Source organism: Carettochelys insculpta, chromosome 11 (assembly GCF_033958435.1).
Source record: "Carettochelys insculpta isolate YL-2023 chromosome 11, ASM3395843v1, whole genome shotgun sequence".
Classification (NCBI taxonomy): Eukaryota; Metazoa; Chordata; order Testudines; family Carettochelyidae; genus Carettochelys; species Carettochelys insculpta.
In genome coordinates, this window is record NC_134147.1 from 4,605,184 (window position 1) to 4,627,839 (window position 22,656).

At 54.6% G+C, this 22,656-nt stretch overlaps 1 protein-coding gene across 1 annotated transcript in view; it reads left to right on the forward strand.

Annotated features, from left to right (window-relative positions):
- Positions 1–22,656, forward strand: part of TWF2 (twinfilin actin binding protein 2) — a 59,205-nt gene that overhangs the window by 28,755 nt on the left and 7,794 nt on the right. Inside the window, exons 3-5 of the mRNA XM_075004929.1 lie at positions 5,195–5,373; positions 7,729–7,824; positions 11,233–11,337. Coding sequence (XP_074861030.1) covers positions 5,195–5,373; positions 7,729–7,824; positions 11,233–11,337 — 380 coding nt within the window. The remainder of the gene's footprint in view (positions 1–5,194; positions 5,374–7,728; positions 7,825–11,232; positions 11,338–22,656) is intronic.

The following is a 22,656-nucleotide window of genomic DNA, read 5'->3' on the forward strand; positions in this document are numbered from 1 at the left end:
GTCTGCAGCTGGACGGCGAGACACTGCAGACTGGCTCACTCGGGGGATCTGGGGCTGATCCAGTCCCAGGGGCCGCAGTGGTTTTGCGTGGCCCCATTGCTGTTACCGGGCGTGAGTGTTGTCGGGGCGTGTGCTGGTTTACTGTGCCTGCGGCCCTGGCAAGCTGCTGCTGGGAGAGATCCTGCCTCATGGTCCTGCTCTCGTCTGCGTTTCCTGAGGAAGACTGGATTGGCAGAACGCGGCGTTTTTCAGCCTATTTGCTGTCTCCTCCCGGAGCCAGTGGACGTAGGCCAAAGGACACGGTCCCATTGAAACCCCCCTCCCAGCTGATGGGACCCACGCCAGCCCCTGCTCGTGCCGCTCGCTCCGCTGGGGAGTCTCTGGTGCATGGTGTCTCCTGCACCGGCACGCTGCTCTGTGGGAGGTCGCAGGCGTGCGGGCTAGGAGTGTGGGGACGTGCCTGCAGAAGACCTGGGACAGGACTTCAGTTTATGGACCAGCTTTCTGGCCCTTCCGAAGGAGCCGGATGCCCGCGTAGCTGGCTGAAAAGAGAACTTGCAGTGACATCATCACAGGACCTAACATCAACGATACCATCGGGGCTCCTTTACCTGCACATCTACTAACATAATATATGCCGTCGTGTGCCAGCAATGCCCCACTGCAATTTACATTGGCCAAACTGGACAGTGTCTCCGTAAAAGAACAGATGGACATAAATCGGACATCAGGAACCGTAATGTACACAAGGCTGTGGGAGAACCTTTCAATCTCCCTGGCCACTCAGTGGCGGATTTAAGGGTGACAGTTCTGAAACAAAAAAATTTCAGAAATCAAATGGAGAGACAAATCTCTGAGCTGCAATTTATTTGGAAATTTGACTCCATTAACCATGGATGAAGCAGAGACTGGGAGTGGCTCGCAGCTTACAAGACAGCTTCTCTGCCCTGGGTGTTGATAGCTCCCCTTTAGGTGCTGACAAAGGCTCGCATCCCTCTGTCTGATCTGACTTGTTTTTTCCTCTTTTGATAAGCAGTGTTGATAATGGGCCATTTCCACCCTGCTGAATAGACCTTGTCAGCTCTGGCCCTCCCTCTTACTGGGACCTCACTCTTTAAATACCCCTCTGAAACCACATACCCCCCACTCATGCATCTGACGAAGCAGGTCTCTGCCCATGAAAGCTTATGCTCCAAAATATCTGTTAGTCTAGTCTGTAAGGTGCCACAGCACTTCTTGTTGTTCTCGAAGCTACAGACTAACACGGCGACCTCTCTGATATTTACAACTTGAGTCCCCGCGTGGGCCAAATCTTTTTTTTTTTTTCCCCCCACACATGGAATTTGGCCGTGACCCACTAAGTTCTGCGCATGCAGATGGGTTCCATACCCTGCTGTACGTGGCACTCCATGGTCATTATCGCCTTGGGACTGGTAGGGAGGTGACCAGGAATATCCCTCCAGGCCTCGCAGGGCGCGCTTATGGAGTTGATTTGATTTAACTCCAAAATAGGCCACACCGTTACCAGCCAAACTTGCTGACGAGGCACCCCAGAGCAAGGAATGCCTGGAAAACGTCAAGGGTAGAACCGTCTTCAGCCCACCGCATTGCTGTCTCCTGCACCCAGCCCCTGCCATCCTCCCCTCACCGTATTGGATGGGGAAATGTAATGTCCGGGCTGGCGATGGCATGTGCTTTTATTGCTGCCTCGCAGTGCCCCTCCCAGGGGGAGCGTTCAGCTCTGAGCTTTCCCCAGTGAGCGGCCAGCTGGGGACAGACAGGCTGAGTGGTGAAGACTGAGGCCCACGCAGGCTGCCCCCTGCAAACCAGGGAACCTGAGGATCAGCTGCCCTGGCCCTCCCGGTGACATGAATCTGGCCGGAGAAACCGGCAGAGCTGATGGCAAACGTGAAAGCTTCCTTTGCCTGAGTGATGGCGTCGGGCGTGGGTGGGTGAGAGTCAGGCGGGCGGTGTGTGTGATAGGTGGAGCAGCTCACCTGGCTAAGGATGACCCCTGGGGCTGTAAGGTAAGCGGGCAGGTAACACCTCTGTCCTGAGCAAAGAGCAGGGAGGAGCCGAGCTGGGTTTTGAATGGGAGGCGGCAGCTGGAAGCAGAGGAGAGAGGGGGAAGGCAGCCAGGGTGGCCTGAGGGGAAGCTGGACCCCAGATGGGGCACCCCTTGGGCTCCTCTCCACAAGATGGGTTGGAATGAATGACTCTCTGCCGGCTGCACTGACACCTCCGTGCCAGGCTGTGCTTCTGTCGACTAATAAACTTCTCGTTCTACCTGCTGAGTGAGAGTCACTCCCTGCCGCCCGTGGACGGGGTGCAGTGCTTGGGGACCCCTGAACCCCATGACAGCCTGACTAGAAGCAAGAGCAGACTCTGCCGTGAGCAGATTTCCCTTGAACCAAGGGCTGCCTTCGAGATGGGCTGGTGCTCAGTGGAAACAGGTCGAGCTGCAGGGGTGACCGTCCACTTGACATTCTCTGTGTAGTTTCGCAGGCCGTTGCGGTGTTTCTGTGTCGAAATCTGTGCACGCGTGTGCAAATGGCTCTGGAAATCAGGACCTAGTTTTCTGAGGCGAGCGGTGGAAAGAGAATACATTTTTTGTGGGTTTGAATTTCAAGGAGTAAAACCATAATTGCTGGCTTCCTTGGCCCGTCAGCGCACTGGGTGTGTGGGGATGAGGTTATGCCGGAGGATGTAGCAGCTGTGGAAAGAGGAGGTGGAAATTAGGAGCGTGTGAAACCTCGGTTTATCTTCCAGCCTTGTGCTGAGTTTGACGTTGCCTTTAGACAGGGCATCTTCAAAGGGGATCTTTGCGGATTGGATCTCTGGTTTCACCCAACCCCCCCGCTCCCTAGCAACCCTGCAGCAGCTGCCGGGAAGCCCATGTCTCCAGCATTACCACAGCATGAGCAGGAATCTTATAATGCCCTGGTGCATCGCTCTGTGGCGGAGCCCTGGGTGGAGGAGCAGTGGAAATCCCTGGAAATCTCCCCCAGCCTCTGCCAGCACTGGAGAAGCTGGAAAAAAGACAGACCGGCATTTGGGTTTGGCCTGCTGTTGCTGCTTTTTGATGTGAGGGAAGTGCAAATTGCAGGCTCTGGGCTCCCGGTCACACGCTGGCTCGCCACCCTGGGGACCCTGCGTTTAGCCACAGGCCCTGGGGACCCTGTGTTTAGCCACAGGCGTGACATTGGTTTTGGGATGCAAGGCACCTCGGCGGGTTGGGACCGGACCGCTGTAGCTTGGTGGAGGCTCGGCTGCCCTGTGAAGACAGTCCCAGCTGTAATTATACCAGTGGATTGTTACAGGCTTGGAGCGTCACTTCTCTCTGGGGTGGCCTCCGGGCCAGACTTCCGCTGGGAGGCCCTCCTGGCTGGGGCTCTCTGCTGCAGCCCTGTTGCTTTGGGAGGCCTGAGTCTACGTTGGGCTCTGGCTCAACGGTGCTGACCCGTGGGCCCCGCCCTGCCTTTCTCCCCAGCACCGCTCCTTAGGCTCATGTCGGGATGTGGTCGTGCCCTGAGCACGGGGGGATGGCGCGCTCCCGCCGCTCCCTGTCTCCCCCCTCCCCTCCCTTGCACCAGCTTGCACCACTGCCCGTGCCAACTCGCGCCTGGCCTCAGCCGTGGTGACAAGCCCAGCACGAAGAGGGCGTGCGTGAGGGGCAGCCCGTTGCCCTGCGTGGCACCATACAGCTGTCTTCAGGGCCGTCCCTCGCAGCTTCCCTCGCCCTAGGTGGCAGGCCGCGGGCAGGAAGCGGCTGATGCTGGCAATCGCATGGCAGCAGCCTTTTCTCTCCCCTTTCTCTGCAGCAGGGGAAGTTGGGGTTTCTGGGCGCATGTTGCCAGCTCCAGCGTGAGGTGGCTTCAGGCCGCACGCTCTGTGCGGCCTTTCCCTGTAGCCTCTGTAGTTACTGTGCTAAGGTCTAGGGAGCAGGGGTGGCGGGACCTGGGCCTCGTGGGGGGGATAGCGGGCAGGGAGGGTGCTGGCGGCTGTGGGGCTCTGGAGAGGGAAGCTATCCGGGCGGGTGGACCAGCCTGCAGAGCTGGTGAAGGCTGGGAGCAAGGCAGTGGGGAGGGGGGTGGCTCTGGTGGGAGCCTCACCTCCAGGGCTGCTGGGAAGCTGTTGTTGGGCATGGGGAACAGCTGGCAGAGACTCCAGCGGCGCTCCAGTGAGCCGGGAAACACCTGCCGGGCCACGCAGAGGAGCGGCTGGTGCAAGCAATCCTGCCCCTGGGAGGGGCGCAAGTCGTGTCAGTCTGTGCGGGCCCCGTAGCCTCAACGGCTGTGTCTCCTGGCCCCTCCGCCTGCCCCGGGTGTGTGCCTGCCCCTTGGCCTGGCTCCTGCTTGTCTCCCCCCGCCCAGCGTACGCTCAGCGGGAGGCTCGGCTGCATCTCGCTGCGGGGAGGCAACCCCCTTCGCACGGCCGCCGTCGGCCGCAGCAGCTGCCGTTCGGGTTCTGTAGAGCCCGAGCGCGTTGTTCTAACGCACCAGGTTGCGTCGTCCGGCTGTTGGGAGCAGCAGCCCTGAGCCCTGCCCTCCCAGCGGGGGGTGAAGCTTTGGGTTCTGGTGTCCCTTTGTGCCCTGTGTAACCTCACCGCTCCCCTCTGCCGCCGAGCGGCTGGGCTGTTTGCCCAGTGGGCAGATGGCGGCTGTCTGAGTTTGTGGGGCTGGGGTTTGTGCACTCCGTTCCCCCAGTGGCTCTGAGATCACATCGCGGTCCCCATGGGCGGCGGGTAACGCAGGCAAGAAGGCACTGCCCTCCCAGAGCTGCCTATGTTTGCTGGCCGTCCCCGGGGGCGGGCTGGAGTTGGGGTGCAGCTCTCCAGCCACCTGGGGAGGGCGAGGACCATGGGGCCACGCCACCCACTGGGATGGGGGACTCGGTGAGGCTGGGTCGGGGCTGGGCTTGGCTCCATGGGGGAGAGCGGGGGCCTGAACTGCAGAAGGGACAAGGTTGCGATGGGCCTTCACCCACCCACCGCCCCGATGGCCACCTGACACTGCGATGAACGTAAGGAAACAGCACCTGGATTGCTGTGCACAAGCTCTCGTGGGTGAGAATGTAGAGTTGGCTGCAGCCGCTGAGCTGGGAGGCTCTCGGGAGCACCCAGCGAGTCCCGGAGCCCTGTGGCCTGGGCTTACTTGTGCTGCGTAACCCATAGCTCTTCTCTTCCTTCTTCCAGAGCAGCTAGTGCTGGGCGCCTCCAAGGAACTTTCTCGGCACTGGGACAAGGACTATGACTCCTTCGTGCTGCCGCTGCTGGACGAACAAGAGCCGTGTTACGTTCTCTACCGGCTGGACTCCCAGAACGCACAGGGCTTTGAGTGGCTCTTCATCTCCTGGTCCCCGGACAATTCCCCCGTAAGCCTGGGCTTTTCTGTGCATTCCTCTGGACTTTCCTGGCAGTCGCAGGGGTTCCTGGGGCGGTGGGTGGAGGAAGGCAGGCTGCTGTTGGGACGGTCACCGTTAGCCTGTCATTTCTCTCAAGACTCACGCAGCAAAGCTAGTGGTTTGACGTCTGTGCAGTGTCGTTTGGCCAGATACGCCTAAGGTGCTCTGCCAGGGCTCCCTGGCGCACAGTCCATCCTCCTCTGGAGAAAAGCTTGGCTGCCTTTTAGCAGACTCAAGCCCAGTGCTAGAGGGATGCAGGCAAGGAGTGATTTCCAGCCTGGAGGGAACTTCAGGAGTGGAATGTAATTATTCGGGAGGACACCTGGACAAGAGTTAACCCCCCTGCTCTTGCCACAGGCACTACCACGGGGCAGGGATAGCTCAGTGGTTAGAGTGCTAGGCCCAGGGTTGGGAGCTTAATTCGTGAGGGGGTCTTTCAAGGGTCTGGGGCAGGTTAGATTTAAAAAAAACCTGTCCGGGATGGTGCTGGGTCTACCGTGAGGGCAGAGGACTAGACTTGGTCTCATGAGGCTCCTTCCAGTTCTGTTAAACAGAGATCTGACACAGCCACCCGTAGGCAGGGGTGCGGCAGGGCTGAGTCCGACTTCAAAACCAGCAGGGACCATCAAGATCATCTAAGTGACTCCCTGCATGTTACAGGCCCCAGAACTTAACCTGTCCTGTAACAGGTCCCTTATCTCTGCCTGAGTTACTGCAGTGCTCAGATTGTGATGTAAGTGACGGAGACGCCACCGTTTACGCTAGCGTAAACCTGCGGGTGACCCGGACTCTCTCTGTGGAGCAGGGTGAATGACCCCCACCCCAAGATCTCTGCCAGTCAAGCCCTGGGGAAAATGCCCTGCTGCCCCTAAATGGGGTGCTCAGCTCCCAGTACGCCTTCTCTCCGTATCTGCCTGGACTGCTCTATGAGCGTGCATCAAGAAACAACCTCTGGAGCCGCAGCGACACCTGGTGGCCAGTCAAGGTGTTTCTTGTATACGCCTGACCCTGTTGCCCCCTCGGTGTTTGTGAAGCCCCAACCACCCTTTGAGGCGAGTATTCTCATTCCCGCTTTGCAGAGGAGGAAAAGCAGCAGCTGGTGGCTTAACCCGCAGCAGGTTCTTGCCACTGGCCAAGAATTAGAATGAAATCAGGTTGAATCGTATTAGCAGATTGCTGAGGGAGGCAGGGTGAAGCACTGAATGGTACGCAGGCCTATTCTGACCCTGCCATTGGCCTGCTGGCTAATGTCTGCCCAGTCACATCACCATTCTGGCCCTCAGTTTACCCATCAGTGAAATGGGAATAGTGATACTGATCTTCTTTTGGTAACATTCTAGAGTCGAGGTGGTACGATTAAAACTGTCACTTCTATTGTCTGCGCTGGCTTGATCAGACACTATTTGCTGGCACTAAATTCACTGCAGAAGCGCCCTCTCCCCAGTCATGCCAGGATCTTGCTTCTGTTCTCTCCACGGGCTATTGAGTCAGGTTGTGCTTTGTGGAGAGGTGACTATGTTGGCTGCTTCCAAGCCATTCTTAGCCGTGTCTGATCAAAACCCAGAGCAGAATCTAAAATTCTCCTGTAAGGGAAGCCGCTGACTAGCGGCAGATTTTTGGGTAGGAGGTAAGAGAGAGTCTAGTAAAACAGCCTTGGGATGGACGGTAATAGCTTATGGACAGAAGAAATTGAGAACTGGGCTGTGTTGATGCATGTGGGCACAGGGGAAGAAGGCTTTCGGCTCTAGGGGCAAGACACGAGGCAACCAAAACAGAAAGAATGATTCTCTGGAGTTAGCCAGGGCAAGGCTAGAAACAATGAGTTTCAATTAAAACCAAGCCAGAGCTTTCTCCTGTTGCTTAAAGTGGAATTTTGAACAGTGAGGATCAGCCAGAGGCAGAATCCAGTTTAGATAAAGGACTGAAATCCGTTGCCTGTTCAGAGATTAGGCCTTTAAAGGGAAGGGAAATGCTGGTATGGCTTGTCGTGCCAGTGAAGTTACTGAGTTAGGTTGACTGGAATCTTGTTGACGGCTTGTGGGTCTCAGCTGTTGTTACAAGTCCTACGGCTGTGTGAGAATGAAGTCCGGGGCTGATCAGACAAGCTGTTTGAGCGCATCTTAGGACTGTGACTGTGAAGTCAGGGCGGTGCAGTGGATACCGGGGTGAATTCCTCTGAATGAGTGGAGTGCTATGTTCTCTGATGACTTGTAGGATCACCAATGCCCAGCTGCACAGCTGATACCCTTCAGTTAGCAGAGGGCGGGAGCCCAGACTCCGGTCCTGCCTCGCTGAATGTATCTTGCTCCCTCTCCGCTTGTCCAGGTTAGGCTGAAGATGCTGTACGCAGCAACCCGAGCGACCGTGAAGAAGGAATTTGGAGGCGGACACATAAAGGATGAGCTGTTTGGAACCACGAAGGTATGGACGCTAGGCTGGGGGAGTGGGCCTTCCCAGCATCCAGGTGGTACCTGCTCCTGCCATAGACTGCCAGCACACCGCACCTGCCAGCGAACCTCTGGGGGCATGTCTAGAAGCACTGTCCCGGCACAGCCGAGGTGGTGCAGGTATGCAGCTGAAGCTCTGTGGCCTAGGGACTTAAGCGGCAACAGGAGAGATTTTTCCATTCCTGGAGTGACTCCTTCTCCTCGAGAGGCTGGCGGCCTTGCGGTGGCTATGCTGGGGCTTACGCAGACATCACGTTTAATGGTCTCTCTCTGCGAATGTTTCACTTCTTCGCCACCATAGTCGGAGGTCAGGTTTGATACAGTGACCAGTACCAAAACTGCCTGGGATACCCCTGTGCGGGTTGAAAGGTTCCTGGACTGCTGCTGGGGTTTTCCCACCTTTGTTACTGCTCTCTCTGTGTCTTCAGAGTCTGCCTTCGTTTTCTGGAGGCTAAAGGGAGTGTCTGCAGACCAGTGACACTGACAAAGATCTTTGATTTTGCCGGCCCAGTTGAGCTGTAGGTGTTGTGATCCGTGTAGGTCACCACCTTGGCAGCTGGGGTACAGGCGGCTTTCAGGCTGTGAGATCCGGTTCTCTGTAACCCCTTCCCTGCCTAGCAGCTGCATCTTCATCTGTTCATAGTTGTCCTGGCAACGTCCTTAGCCCTTGTTCCGCTTGCAGGAACCATTTATAAAATGATTCATCCTTGGCAGAAGAGAAGGTTTCTTGTCTGCTAATCTAGTGCAACATCAAAGAAAACAGATTATTACCTTGTAGGAAGTCCTCGAACCACCCGGCCCTTGGCCTAGGGCGGTCGACAACCAAAGAGGGGTTGCAACACCAGCCCGCACTCAGTTGGGGCGGTCAGCAGTTCCCAGTGCGATACAATACAGGCCCCGGCCCCTCAGTCCAGGGCAGGGCAGCAGTGCCCAATGGCAATACAAGCCCAGCCCAGCCCTCAGTCCAGGGCGGGGCAGCAGTTCACAAGGGGTTAGCTCAGGCCCAGCCCTCAGTTTGGGGCAGGGCAACGGCACCAGGGTTTAAGCACGGGCCCAGCCCTCAGTTTGGGGCGGGGCAGCAGTACAAGGAGGTTTAAGCACAGGCCCAGCATTGGCTGGCCCTGTCAAGGAGGGGGTAGGGGGTCGCAGGCCCTCCCACTCCACTGCGACCCGGCCTGGGGCCCTGGGGGTCGCTCACACACGACCACGGCAGTGGGGATCCAGGCCGCAACACACTGCCATGGGTTTGGGAGCGTCGTTCCCCGGGCCACTTCCTACCTCTACCTCCGCTGGCGGAAGGTCCCAGTCCATCTGGTCAGGGGGTCCCTCTAGGTCGGTCTCCTCCAGGTCGTCCACCTTCGGGGGCTCCGGCCAGTCGCCCATCTCAATGTCATTGGGGTAGCTGGGCGGCGGTAGCACGGGGGACCTGAGGCGATCCTGGGCCTGGGGGCTGTAGGGATCCGCTGGGACTCTGGGGCAGGCCGCTCCTGGGGCTTCTTCCCATGCGGGGGGTCTCCGCTGGCATGAAGGTCCTGGCAGGTCTGGGAAGTCCGGGTAGTCCCCCTGGGGCATCTGGATTTGGGGTTGTTGGAAGCCGCTGGGGGCTTGCTCCTCCGGCCTGGCTGGGCTGCTACAGGCCCTCTGCCCTTGGCGCCGGGGAGCTCGGGCAGGTGCGTCCTCCCTGCCCGGAGGCCCAGCCTTTAATGAGTCCTGAGCCCCGCCCTGGGCTCTTCTAGCCCTGGGCTCCGCCCTCTGAGGGGCGGGCCTCTGGTATCCTAGCTCCGGGCCCGCCCACCAGGGCCTCTTCGCAGCCTCGTCCGCCTCTGAGCCTGCGGGAGGCCATACTGACTCACTACATACCTTTATAGAAGAGATTGCAGAGGGAAGGATATTTTAAAAAGCTGCTGTAGTTTTAAATAAAAACTGCCACAAGGTGGCGGCTTGTCTCAGTAAGTGAAGTCACAAAAAAACCCCAAGCAGCTCTGTAGCACCTTAAAGACTACCACAGCTACCCCTCTGAGACTAAATGAAATTAAATTCCAAACAGTAAATCCTGGTTAACTGCGACCACCCACACTGATAACTGCCACCCATCTTGGTCCGACATAGCCCAGGTTTTTCTGACTCTGAGTTTGCTCCAGCACAGGCTCGTTTTTGAATGCAGGTTGTGGCTCGCTTTTTTTGTGACCGGAGAGCATCCGCAGTCTGTGGCTTGGCTGGATCTGTGCCTGAAGCTTGGGATAAAAACCTGTTACGGATGGAAATAAACTCATATGGCCAGCTGCCACAGATCTACTCAGGTGTATAAACTGTGTTGCAATCAGGCAGCTGGAAGGAGAAACCACTTCCAGCTGGAGGATTATTTGAATGTGGAAGAAGTTAGTTAAGATTTTGTTTAACTTCGAAAAGGCGACTTGGAGCTTGTCTGTGTTTGGCGGGGTCAGTGCAGTAGCTATTCAGACATAACTGTTAATTTTCAAATTATTAATTAGTCCAAAATAGCTATGTCGGTAAGGCGTCCCAGGAATGACAAGCCCTTACAACTGGTACAGACTGTAGGTTGTCTTGAGCAGGGATCAAACCTGTGTCTTACAGGTCATAGCAGCAGGGTCCACAGTGCAGGGTCAAGGCATTGGGGACAGTGTCCTTGGAGGGGTAAGGGACACCCAACCCTCAGAGCTGCACAGAGTGGTGGTGCTCGGGTGGCAATTCAAAGAGGCCTTGGAATCGCTGAGCCCTGGGACAATTGCCCCCTTCCTGCCCCCCTCCCCCATTGGCAGGCCTGGCTCACAGTGCCACAATTGGTGTGCTCCCCTACTGTACACAGTGTGTAGCTTAGAGTAATAATTTGTTTGCTCAGCTTGGGACAGTGCCTATACGTCTGCCGTTTCTCTCAAGATACTGTGTCGACAGGATCGCTTTTCTTTTGTCATGTGCTGGGAACTCTCCTCGCACTCTGATTTGATCCTTTGAGCCCCTGATAGGTGAGCCTCATTGTGTGTCTTTTTTGTTGTTTTATCAAGGATCCCCCTTTTTATAGTGGCAAAAAACGTGGAGGCCCTGCATTGCCTGTTTACAGGCTGTGCTGGGCTTCCTTGGGAACCTTTGGAAACCGCAAGGAGATCACAGTGTAGTGGATTGTGAAGTCAGCAGCTAAGGCAGCAGAAATGCAGAAGGTCCAGGAGAGGGGGAGGTCTAGAACGTCCAGGGGAGCGGACCACTCTCCTGGATGTTCTAGATCCACTCTCCTGGGCGTTCTAGACTCTCTAGAACATCCAGGAGAGCAGTCTCTTCCACCTCTCGTGGTCTTTCAGGGCACCATCTCCGTTCTGTAATAATTCTGCTAACGATATTTACTTTTTCTCCTACCTGGCGGCTGCAGGAAGACATCTCGCTGAGTGGCTACCAGAAGCACCTGTCGTCCTGCTCTGCCCCAGCCCCGCTGACTGCAGCTGAGCAGGAGCTCCAGCAAATCCGCATCAATGAGGTGAGATGCTGGGCTTAGGAGATGGGGAAAGGGTTTGCATCAGCAGCGGGTGCAAGACGGTTAATGCAGGGAGCTGCTGCTTCCAGACATTGAGCTGCATTAAGCTGGGACGCCACCTCTCTAGGGAACGTTGCAGCGCCTCCTCGCTTGGAGGGTCCACAGCTCGACTGTACGCAATGTAGGCTGGTAATTAGAGCTGTGTGGGCAGAGACGATCTGGATGCAGCACACTCTGTGATTCTGTGTGGGCCGTGGGGTGGGAACCACCCCAACTGGTGCAGGGAGACCTGGAGGGGAAAGCAGCCAAAGCTGAAGGGCCTGATCACAGTGAGAGACAGCTGCAGAGCCCGTTTCACTTGAAAGATCTTGTGGCTTTATTTTTAAAGCTCCGGCTGCCGTCTGTGGTTGGCGACGTTTCGGAAAGCAGCATTTGCCATCAGCGTTTTTTTAAAACCAAATCACCAGAGACGCTCACTTGGCCTTTTATCTGCCAAGACGTCCTTTCCCCTGCTGTAGTCGGTGGGCCAGTGATGATTTAGCCTCCAAAGCAGAGGGACTGGGCTGAGGCAGGCGGGGACAACAACGGTAGGATCAGACCTCTGCACTCAGCTGTGTGCAGGCGTAGGGGTGAGAGAGTGAGTGGTGTTGATGCATTTATGGAGGACGTCCCAGCAGAGAAGTTTCATTCTGTGGATGGAGGCTTGTGGGGTGGTCAGAGAATCCCTTGCCTAGGAGGAAGGCTAAAACTGGCAGTGAGGCTTAATAAGAGACAGACCAGCAGCCTGTCAGGGATGCCGTCGTTGGAGGGGCTGGGCTGGGTACCCAAGGTGCGTAAGAACTAAGCCTGCACGGCGGTAGAGGTACAGAATCCTACACAGACCAATCCCAACATCTGTCTGATTGACGCCCTCCTGGAGATTTCCTTTGCCAAGGATCTCTTAGCCAGTTTATCTCATCTTAAAGTTCATCTCTGGACCGGACCACTGCACAAGGACCTTCTGATGTCCTTCCGCTTTTCACTTCGCCTCTCTGCTTTCCCTGCCGATTCTGATTTCAGCCCAGTCTGGTAGCGGGTCAACATCAGTGTCAGCTAGTCTGTCGCTAGCCAGCTTCTGGCTGCACCGTCCCCATCCCTGTTGCTTCTCTGCAGCAAGAGTAGCTCCCGCAGGCCATGACCCTGATCTCTCCTGATGGGTCTGCATTTGTTTTTGTCTGTCTCTGTTTTGCTGCTTGCTTACAGTTGTGTCCCCTGCAGACTAGAATGTTAAGCTGCGCCTCTCCCCTCAGGGTCGCTGGCGTACCAGGCGGGGTCTGAATTCAGCTGCCTGAGCTTTGTAGGGTGTGCTGTAGAGATCTTGCCGTTTTAGAGGCTCAACCCAGGTAACATTCCAGCACTTGCACAAACCCTGATCCCACCCGCATATCCAGCAGCCGTCCCGTTGCATTCCTCATTCGGGCTCAGCTGACCCCAGCCTAGGTGCTGGGATCAGGCCTGGTGGCGGTGCTGGGATCAGGCCTGGTGGCAGTGCTGGTTATGTGAGAGTACCAGCTGATTGAATACCAGTTATGAGCTTTCTGTAACCGGCTGAATCTGCAGCAAAGGAGATGTGGGTATCAGGAATGCTTTCCAGAGCTAAGGATTGTTAAGCCCTGGAAAAAGCTGCCAAAAATATTGCGGAATCGCCATCCTCTGAGGCACTGAAGAACAGGTTGGACAAACAAACAGAAGACTCCCAAGCACTGTTAGAGGCTGGGGACCGACTGGCTAAGTAGCAGTGCAGCAGAAGAGGACCTGGAGATTACCGTGGATGAGAGGCTGGATATGAGTTAAGTGTGCCCTTGTAGCCAAGAAGGCTAATGGTATATTGGGGTGCATTAGAAGGAACATTGCGAGCAGATCTAGAGAAGTTATTCACCTCTATTTCGCACTGGTGAGTCCTCATCTGAAGCGTTGTGTCCAATTCTGGGCCTCCCAGTGTAGAAAGGATGTATATGCACTGGAGTGGGTTCAGCGGAGGGCAACGAAAATGATTAGGGGGCTGGAGCACATGACCTGTGAGAAGGGGCAGAAGGATCTGGGCTTATTTAGTTTGCAGAAGAGTGAGGGGTGATTTAGCAGCAGCCTTTGACTTCCTGAAAGGTGGCCCTAAAAAGGCTGGAGAGAGGCTGTTCTCAGTGCTGTCAGATAGCAGAACAAGGAGCAATGGCTGAAGTTACCGCAGGAGAGGAGTAGGTTGGGATATTAGAAGAAACTCCTTCACCAGGAGGGTGGTGAAGCACTGGAACGAGTTGCCTAGAGAGGTGGGGGAACCTCCGTCTCTAGAGGTTTCTAAGTCGCGACTTGACAGAGTCCTGACCGGGGTGTTTCAGTTGGGGTTAATTCTGCTTTGGCCAGAGGGCTGGACTTGATGTCCTCATGAGGTCTCTTCCAGCCCTACCATTCTATTATTCTAATCCATGCTGGCTGTTGCATATCACACTCTTATCCTGCAGGTGATTACAAATAGATTGTTTAATAGTTTGTTCTAGTATCTTCCTAGCTACCAAAGTTAATCCTATGGTCTGTCATTCCCCTGGTCCTCTTTGGTCCCCCCCCCCATAAAGAGAGAAACTATTTTGGCCCTTCTCCAGTCCTTGGAGACCTCACTTGTTCTTTTGGAAGCCCTCCAGCATCACAGAAGTAGCTACAGGTTCACATCACTCGTGTCATCCTTCGCTCTCATTCATTGGAGAGACTCGGTCTGGGGAAGTCTCGTTTGCAGAAACTTGGGCAAGGAGATCACAAATGAGCAGCTTTGGAACAGAGCAGGGCAAGAACCACTTGATGCTCAAAGCAAGAGAAGTAGGTGGGGATGGTTAGGCTGCACTCTCAGAAAACCATCATCCAGCAGAGTCCATCAAGCTCTCAGATGGAACCCACGAGGAAAATGCAAAAGACGACAACCTCGGACGGTGCAGAGAAGATCTGCTGAGATTGAAAAACAACTGGGGTACTGCTGGGGTCCGCTCGAAGTTTTGTCTCAAGACAGAGTGAAGTGGAGGAAACTCGTAGATGACCTATGCTCTACTCGGAGTGCAAGGGTTTAAGTCAAGCAAATAAGTCAAGAGTACAAAGTGCTGGCTCGTAAGTGACCCTGTCTGGTTGCTTGAGCACAAAAAGCGGTGTCCCAAAGTGCGAGTAGGAGTGGAGCAAAGAGAACGGAACCTCTTCAAAGGCAGTGGCAAGCAAAGGACATGAACAAAGCAACGATCTAGCTGATGGCAGCCACAGAAATAACTCGTTGTGACATGGAACAGGTGAACAAGCCCAAGGGTGAGCCTCAGGTGAATGCGTTAGTGCTTCGATAGAAGTCTGTGGTACCAGGAGAGGGGAAAGATTGACTGTGGGCATTTCAGGTAGTTGAGTGATAGATCTCATCAGGTAACAGTGTGCTTGACTGCCCAAGCTGGAGTAGGCTTTCCCGTGGGATGAACTGCCGTCTGACTTTTCTGTTGGTGCAAGACCCAAATGCATTAACTTTCATATCAACACTCGACTGACATACTCTTTAAAAACCTGTTTCCTCAAAAACTCTCTATGCAAGACAATCCCTTTGAAAAATACCTGGAACACGTCCAGCTGCTCTGGTGGGTGCTGGATAAAAGAACCCATCGGGCTGAATCAGCAGAAGGTAAGCCTGAAAACTTCAGACTGAGAAAATGTCAGGAATGTGGCCCAGAAGAGGATGGATGTGAAAAGCTACGAGAAACATAGCTGTAACTGTGCTTCCCAGAATTCATGGGAAAATCTAATAGCCACAGGATGAGTTTTGTGCCTGTGCGGTTTGCAGAAAGCCTGGGAAACTTCCTAATCAAGGCAGCCGTCTTACAAGGTGTGGGACTTTGAGAACATGCTCATGGGTCTTATGGGGCTGTTCTGCTGCACATGTGAAAAACATGGGAACAGCTCATTTCCTTTTGTCCATAAGAAGCTGCTGTCCTTAGCTTGCTCTTTAAATGCCCTGGGGAAGAGTTTAAAAGTGTGAAAACGTTTGGAGGAGGGGGGTGCACCACATATGCGGTCACAAAATAACAATTTCCGTTTTAGAGAGTTTGAAACATCACGCAGCTCGCAGGACAGCCCTGGCCTTTGCTTGGGTCAAACCATGTCTTAGACGTGCGGAAAGCATTTGTTGATTGATCTGCTGGGAGATCTGTAGCGAGCCGGGAACCCTGAACTCCGCTGATTCCATAGAGCCGGAATCTGAGGCATCTGTGTTATCACCTTAGCAACAAAAGCACTGGCAGGCACAAGGTAAAAGAATCCCAACCCAAGCCTGGTGGGGCCGAATATCGAAGGTGCAGCTGATTTGATTTTTGTTAGAACACAGCTGTCAGTTACCATGCATCATTGTAAGAGCAGGTAAAGGCAGGCCTGGTTTGCACTGCCAGAGAAAGGGGGCGTGGTGTAGTTTTTGCTCTGAGGCATCTGCGTGAGGTGAACCACAAGTGAGGGGGTGTAGGGTTGGTCTTAAGTAGCTTCCTCGCAGTAAAATCTGCAGGTGCCTTGTGTTTGCAGTGGAATCGGGCCGTGCGGTAGCTAACAAGTGCTGGTATCCTCTTGTCGTTTAAAAGTCCGCGCCCATTTTTTGTAGGGAAGCCACAGCCAGAGTGTCTCTGGAATTCCAGTTCTGTGTATAGGCTAAAGGTTAACTGCGAGGGGGAAGAAAGTTGATCTTGCTAACTTTCTGGCATCAGTGCAAAGATGCAGAGTCTGGCATTCCTAGACAGAAAGCTAACTCTGCCCTACTGCACAGCCTGTGTCTCTAATGGTGTCTGTAGATAATAGATTAAGGCTTATGTTTATGAAGGGAAAGGAGGAGAGAGAACTGCAAATATGGTATGTGGCAGATTTCGCGTTGCCAGAGCAACCTTAAACCTTGGGGATTTTCTGATGTTTGAGCATTCAATCTTGCAGCCTTACTGGTGCATTAACGTTGATCCTCTTCACCGTCATTTAATTTCCAAGGCATGTAAGGGAAAATTAGAAGCTGGAGGTATTGTGCTAGTGAATTCCTTTTTCCACACGGATTTGCTTGTTGCCGTTTACAGCTCCTTTAGTTTTGCCAGGCAAGCCTGTGTGCCTTTTAAATCAACGTTCCCACTTCTCTGACCACTCAGATGCACACCGCATCTGTTCAGAGGGCTCCCGTCTAGAATTATGCATGTAGCTAACATGACAAAAAAAGCAGTCAAGTAGCACTTTAAAGACTAACAAAATAATTTATTAGGTGAGCTTTCGTGGGACAGCCCACTTCTTCAGACCATAGCCAGACCAGAACAGACCATGAACATGCTGTCTGTTTTCAAAGACATAGTGGTGAAATTCAGACCATTTTTTAAATGGCTAAGCACTAGTTCCATGAAATGGGCTTTGGACATCAGACATTTGTCCTCCAGCCCTGTCGAAACGTATGGAGTCCAAGTGATTTATTTTGGACTGTTTTAAATGGGAGAAGTGTATTCTTTTCCCTCCACTCAAAACCTCATGATACAATTCTATTGTTGCTCTCTCCCCTTCAGGCAGAGGAGAGCAATGGAAAATTTGAGCCAAGTGCTTTTGACTTACTGGCTGGAGGCTGCAAATGTCTTGGGCTCTGTAGTATTGTGACAGACATGGCTAGTGAAGCCGCCTCTTTGCCATGCACTGTGGCACAGGTGGGAAAATCAACCCTGGGGGGTGGGATCTGGTCCACCAAGCATTTCTCGCCTGCCTCCCCGGCTGGGCAGCAGTGTGTGCAGACTTACAGCCAGCAGCATGTGTTCAGCTGTCCCTGCCCCACTTTATTCCGTCTGCAGCCAAGCTGCTCCTAGGGCTCTCCTGCTAGCTGGGCAGAGGCAGGGGGTGGTGGTGGTGCTGAAATCAGGGCATTCCCCTGCCCTTGTACCCGCGGAGAGGAGACACAGCGGGGCTGCTGCAGTCTGAGGCATGGATGGTAAGTGACTCACTCTGGTGCAGAGCAAAAAGCAGTCAAGTAGCACTTTAAAGACTAGCAAAATAGTATATTAGGTGAGCTTTCGTGGGACAGACAATAGAGCAGGACAGATTTCCCTTAAAAGGGCAGAGGGCGGCTTCTCTCTGAAACTTACCCAGCAGCAGCCAGTGCACATGCGCTGTGGGCTCCGGTCGGTGTCAGACACACACACATTGCAGTGCGCACACGCTGTGAGCTCTGGTCAGTCACACGCACCCACCCACCCACACACACGGTGTGATCTCTGGTCAGTCAGACACACACAGCAGTGCACATGCGCGTTGTGATCTCCGGTCGGTGTGTGTCTCTCTCTCTCTCTCTCTCTCTCTCTCACACACTGCAGCGCACAGATATGCTGTGGGCTCCGTTTGGTGTCAGAGACACACACACAGCAGCGCGCACCCACGTTGTGATCTCCAGTCGGTGTCAGACACACACATACACATGCTATAGCGCGCACACACGCTGTGGGCTCCTGTTGGCGTCAGACACACACACACACACACACACACACTGCAGCGTGCACGTGCTGTGGGCTCCGTTCGGTGTCAGAGAGACACACACACACTGCAGTGTGCACACGCTGTGATCTCCGGTCAGTGTTAGACACACACACGTTGTGCTCTCTGGTCGGTGTCAGACACACACACAGCAGCGCACACACGCGTTGTGATCTCCGGTTGGTGTCAGACACGCACACTGCAACGTGCGCACACATGCTGTGGTCTCCAGTCGGAGTCAGACACACATGCTGCAGTGCACATGTGCTGTGGTCTCCGGTCGGTGTCACACACACACACACACACACACCCCCCTGCAGCGCACACGTGCTGTGGGCTGCGGTCAGTGTCGGACACACACACACTGCAGCGCACAGTCTGTCACAGCGTCTGTATCTCTCACATTTTCTCTTTCACACTCACATATTCTTTGCAGCCCTTGGCGCCACCCCTACTGTCCGAGTTCCCGCCCCTTCCGGGGAACCCAGAGCCGGCCTGTGACCAGTACCAAAGTTCATGGCATGGCCCCTCTGCGACAGTAATTACCTGCCCCTGCCCTGTGGCCACTTGGAACGTCCCAGGAACGGCCGAAGGACCTGCTGTTGCTGTGACAGCGCATCTCTTTCAGCGGGACCGGGCCTGTGCACCAGTCAGTCAGTGTGCGTTCTGTGTCAGAGGGCCGGTGACGTGCACGCGCTAGACGGTTGATCACAAAGCCTTACGTGTACTTGCAGGCTTTGAAGTCAATAGCAGAAGAGCCAGCTGGTGGCAGCATTTCTGGGCTCTCGGTTTGCAGCGATATCCTGGATTAGGGTGTCCATCCCATTCCGAAGTAGCTGGATTTAGGACTTGTAAGGGAATATGCTGGGGAGCTCTTTTGAGGAGGCTGGACGGGTTAAATGAAGGATGTGCAATTTTGATACTGATTTTAATTAGGGGGCTGGAGCATATGACCTATGAAGAAAGGTTGAGGGAATTGGGACTGTTTAGTCTGCAGAAGAGAAGACTGAGGGGGGGACTTGATAACAGCCTTCAACTTACTGAAGGGAGGCTGCAAAGAGGCTGGCGGGAGGCTCTTCACAGTGGTCATGGATGGTAGAACACGGAACAATGGTCTCAAGTTGCGGTTGGGAAGGTCCAGGTTGAACATTAGGAAAAACTTTTTCCCTAGGAGGGTGGTGAAGCATTGGAATGTTCTACCCAGGGAAGTAGTGGAGTCTCCATCCCTGGAGGTGTTTAAGTCTCGGCTCGACAAAGCCCTGGCAGGGCTGATCTGATGGGTTTGGTCCTGCTTAGAGGAGGGGGCTGGACATGATGGCTTTTTTAGGTCTTTTCCACCTCTATTGTTCTATGATTCTGTGATTTGTACAGCTTATGCAGAAGCCTCAGCTCCCTAGTCCTGCCCTTTCATGTGCGTGTGGATCTGGGCAGGAGAGGAGTCAGACCCTCAGTGTTTATTTCTGGAGCATCTAAACTTCCTGCACCATGCAGCCCGCTGCCCCGGCCTGAAGGCCGCCTCCCTCCTGTTCTCGGATCCTTCCGTGGGTCCACGTGCACTTCTAAACCCCCAGCCTCCTCCTCCTTGGCTTTCACTAATTGCTCACAACACCAGGAGGTGCTCTGGACCACAGCTGGGCCATGGACTGTAAACAGGACCTCTCTGCCCTGGGGGGAATCACCCAGCTTGTTTTGGGGTCAGTGGTGGCTGGAGAGTTGGACAGGCCACAACAAATAGTCACTGAAGGTGCCAAGAGTTGTCTTCCCCCTTCACTTTCCTCTGCATTAGATTCTCGCAAGCAGGTGTGAACGGACTCTCCCTGCTGCAGGTGGGTTCCTTGGCTCTGATGTTTTCTTTGTGCTTTTTTCCCCTGTTGTGCTCCCAGGATCTGGGCTCCCTGGCCTCCAGCGGTGAGATGGTAGGCCCCTCCCCTCCAGTGTGTCCGCTCCCCTCCCCTGCGTGCTGTGCTGTGCTGTGCTCTGTCCGCACGCCTGCCTCCTCCTGGAGGCTCCTCTGCACTCCACCGTTGATTTGAGACATGTGTGGGGTGTTGCCCCTCTGGTTTGCTCTGAGTTGCTGACCCAGTTTCTCCTCTCTCCACACACACTTCCAGGACTCTAGGACTGACCTGGTAGGCCTGCCTCTGGGTATTTTGCACATTCTCCCGTCTGTCTCGTGCCCGCTTCACTCAGCCCCATGCTTCCAATTCCTCATGGATTATTTTTGGTTGGGGAAAGCTGCTAAACTGCCCTAGGCAAGTCCTTGCATGGTAACATTTGCTGCCGCCTCACTTAGGCGTGTCAGAGTTTAAGGCTCACCAACAATCTGACCTACTGCATCTCACAGGCCATTAAACACCACCAGCCATGCAAATTAGACCAAAATATTACAGCCTGCAGGAGACTGGATGCTGTGTGGCGCAGGCAAAGGGAACCAAGGTCCACCAAGGCCCCTCTGTAGCAGGGGAGATGATGGACAAATAATCCCAGCAGCTGACCTGCACCCATGTGACACAAACCAGAAGTGACCCCCAGGGCTGCTGAACCTCGCCCCTCTTGCAGTTAGACGTCTTCTGATTTCCCGCCTGAGTTTGCTGGTGGCCAGCTTTTATCCACTTGTTTTTCTGCCAGCTCTTTCTTTGCGCTTAAGTAGCTCTTGAACCTGCTCTGAGATTCACCCCCTGTGAGAGCCGCTGTATTACCTCTCTGCTGTCTCAGTGCTAGGTGGGACGGCCAAGCCTCCCCTTGTATGATAGACCCACCACACCCCAGGAGTCCAGGTGGCTCTTCTCCACAACCTAGTCCAGCCTGAGCTCCTCTTTCCCAAACATGGGCACTCTGAGCTGTGCGGTGTGGCTGCCTAAGGCTAGAGAACGGGTTTTAGGGCAGGAAGCTCTGCTCTGCCCATTTTCCAAGGGGGTCATGCTTAGGGTGAGAAGCCAGGGTGGGATTGGTTATCTCATACAGCTCCTGATGGCTTGTGGGTCATCCAGGGCAGCACTTACAGTGTGGTGTGACCCGAGCCCTAGTTCGCACTGTCCCTGGCCTCCAGGGTGGCTGCGGACAAGTCGCTGTTTCTTTCTAGGCAGGGGTTTGGGCCTCAGCTCATCAGGGTGAGCGGCTGGCAGGCTGCGAGAGGCTTTGTATGTCTGAGTGGCCACAGGCCTGGCCGCTTGCAGCTCTCGGAGGCCGTGGTTCGCTGTTCCCAGCCAACGGGAGCTGCAGCAACCAGCGGTCTGGCCCACGTCAATTCCTCTTGCTCCCATTGGTCAGAAATGGTGAACCGTGGCCACCGGCAGTGCTGAGTGGCCGTACCTGTGGACGCTCAGGTAAGCAACAGGTCTGGCGGCCCACCAGTGGCTAACCCTGATGAGCCGGGACCCAAAGCGTGAAAATCCCTCTTCTAGGACCTCGGTTTACCCATCTGCATTAACGGGATAATACTGCTTGTAAAGCACTGTGCCTGAGCAGTGCGTGAGAGTATTACCCATGCTAGCCCACGCAGCCTTCCCGGTTTGCAGCGCTGTGAAGACGAGCACAAGGAGAGGTCAGGCTGCTCAGGTGGCAGTTGGCGGAGGTGGATACACCATGAAATCCAGGCCAGGGCTCTGGTTCTCTGAGGGGAGCGGTTCTGACACGTTTTGTCTGTCAGCGCTATCCAGGCCGCCTTAAGGAAAAAAACAAAACCTTCTTTTAAGGGCAAGTTGGGAGCCATCTTTCCTCACCCAAAAATGGCTGAACCCTATTTGCTCCTAGGGGAAGGTGTTTTACTTGTGTAGAGCCCAAGCCCGGAAGATGGGGGAGAGGTGGTGGAATCTCCATTCCTAAGAGGTTTCTGAGTCCCAGCTTGACAAAGCCCTGGCTGGGATGATGTAGTTGGGGTTGTTCCTGCTTTGGGCAGGGGGCTGAATTCAATGACCTCCTGAAGTCCCTTCCCACCCTAGGATTCTATGGGTATTTTCAACGAGTAGCAAGTCATGTAGCTGGGAGTCGCAATGACAGCCGTTGCACAACCAGGCACCCGCACAGGAGGCAGCCTTTCCACGCGCGGCTTGTGTGTTGTGTTCGGCCCTCTTGGTGCTGAGCCACCTCTCGTTGCCGAGCTGCATGTGTGAAGCTTTGCAGAGAGCCGACCTCTCCTCTGGTCCGTCCCTGATGTGGCCACTTCTCCCTGTGTTCCATGTGACAGATTGTAGAGGGCTGTTGGTGCTGCCCAGCGCTGGTGGAATTCCCCAGCCCTGAAGAGGTACGCTGTGTTGTGCTTTGAGCTCTTCCTGGGGGACTTTCTCCTCTCTCCTCACCTCCTCTCCTGAGTGGGATTTCTGTCCTTGCTGCTTACACCCTTGAACCTGACAGCTGGGCTCTGAACGGCACCTCTCGGGCTGCTGGGAGAGCTTTGAAGCGTCAGCTACGCAGGTGTGAAGTTGAATTTCCAACAAAAGAAATGTTTTCTCTGCCTCTCCTTCTCCTTGAAGTGGTTTGAGTGCACCGGAGCGTGGGTTGGTTGATGTTGAGTGTTCTTTGTTAGGGTGGGCGCGTCCCAGCTGCTCAACTCAGCTGGCCAGGGCTTGCTCTGAGATTTTTTTCCCATCGCCTGTAATGTTCTGCTGGGAATTTGGGCCACTGTCCACTTTTTTTTTTGTCTACAACTAACGGTGCGCACACGCTACAGTCAATTGCTCCTTGGCAGCAGGTACTGAGAATTGCAAATGCAGTTCTGCAATGTGCTTGCGCCCCAAAATTAGACAAAACCAGCTGCTGTTCTGAGAGGTGGTTAGTTATTGCAGTCGTGCCGGGAAACCCCAGTCA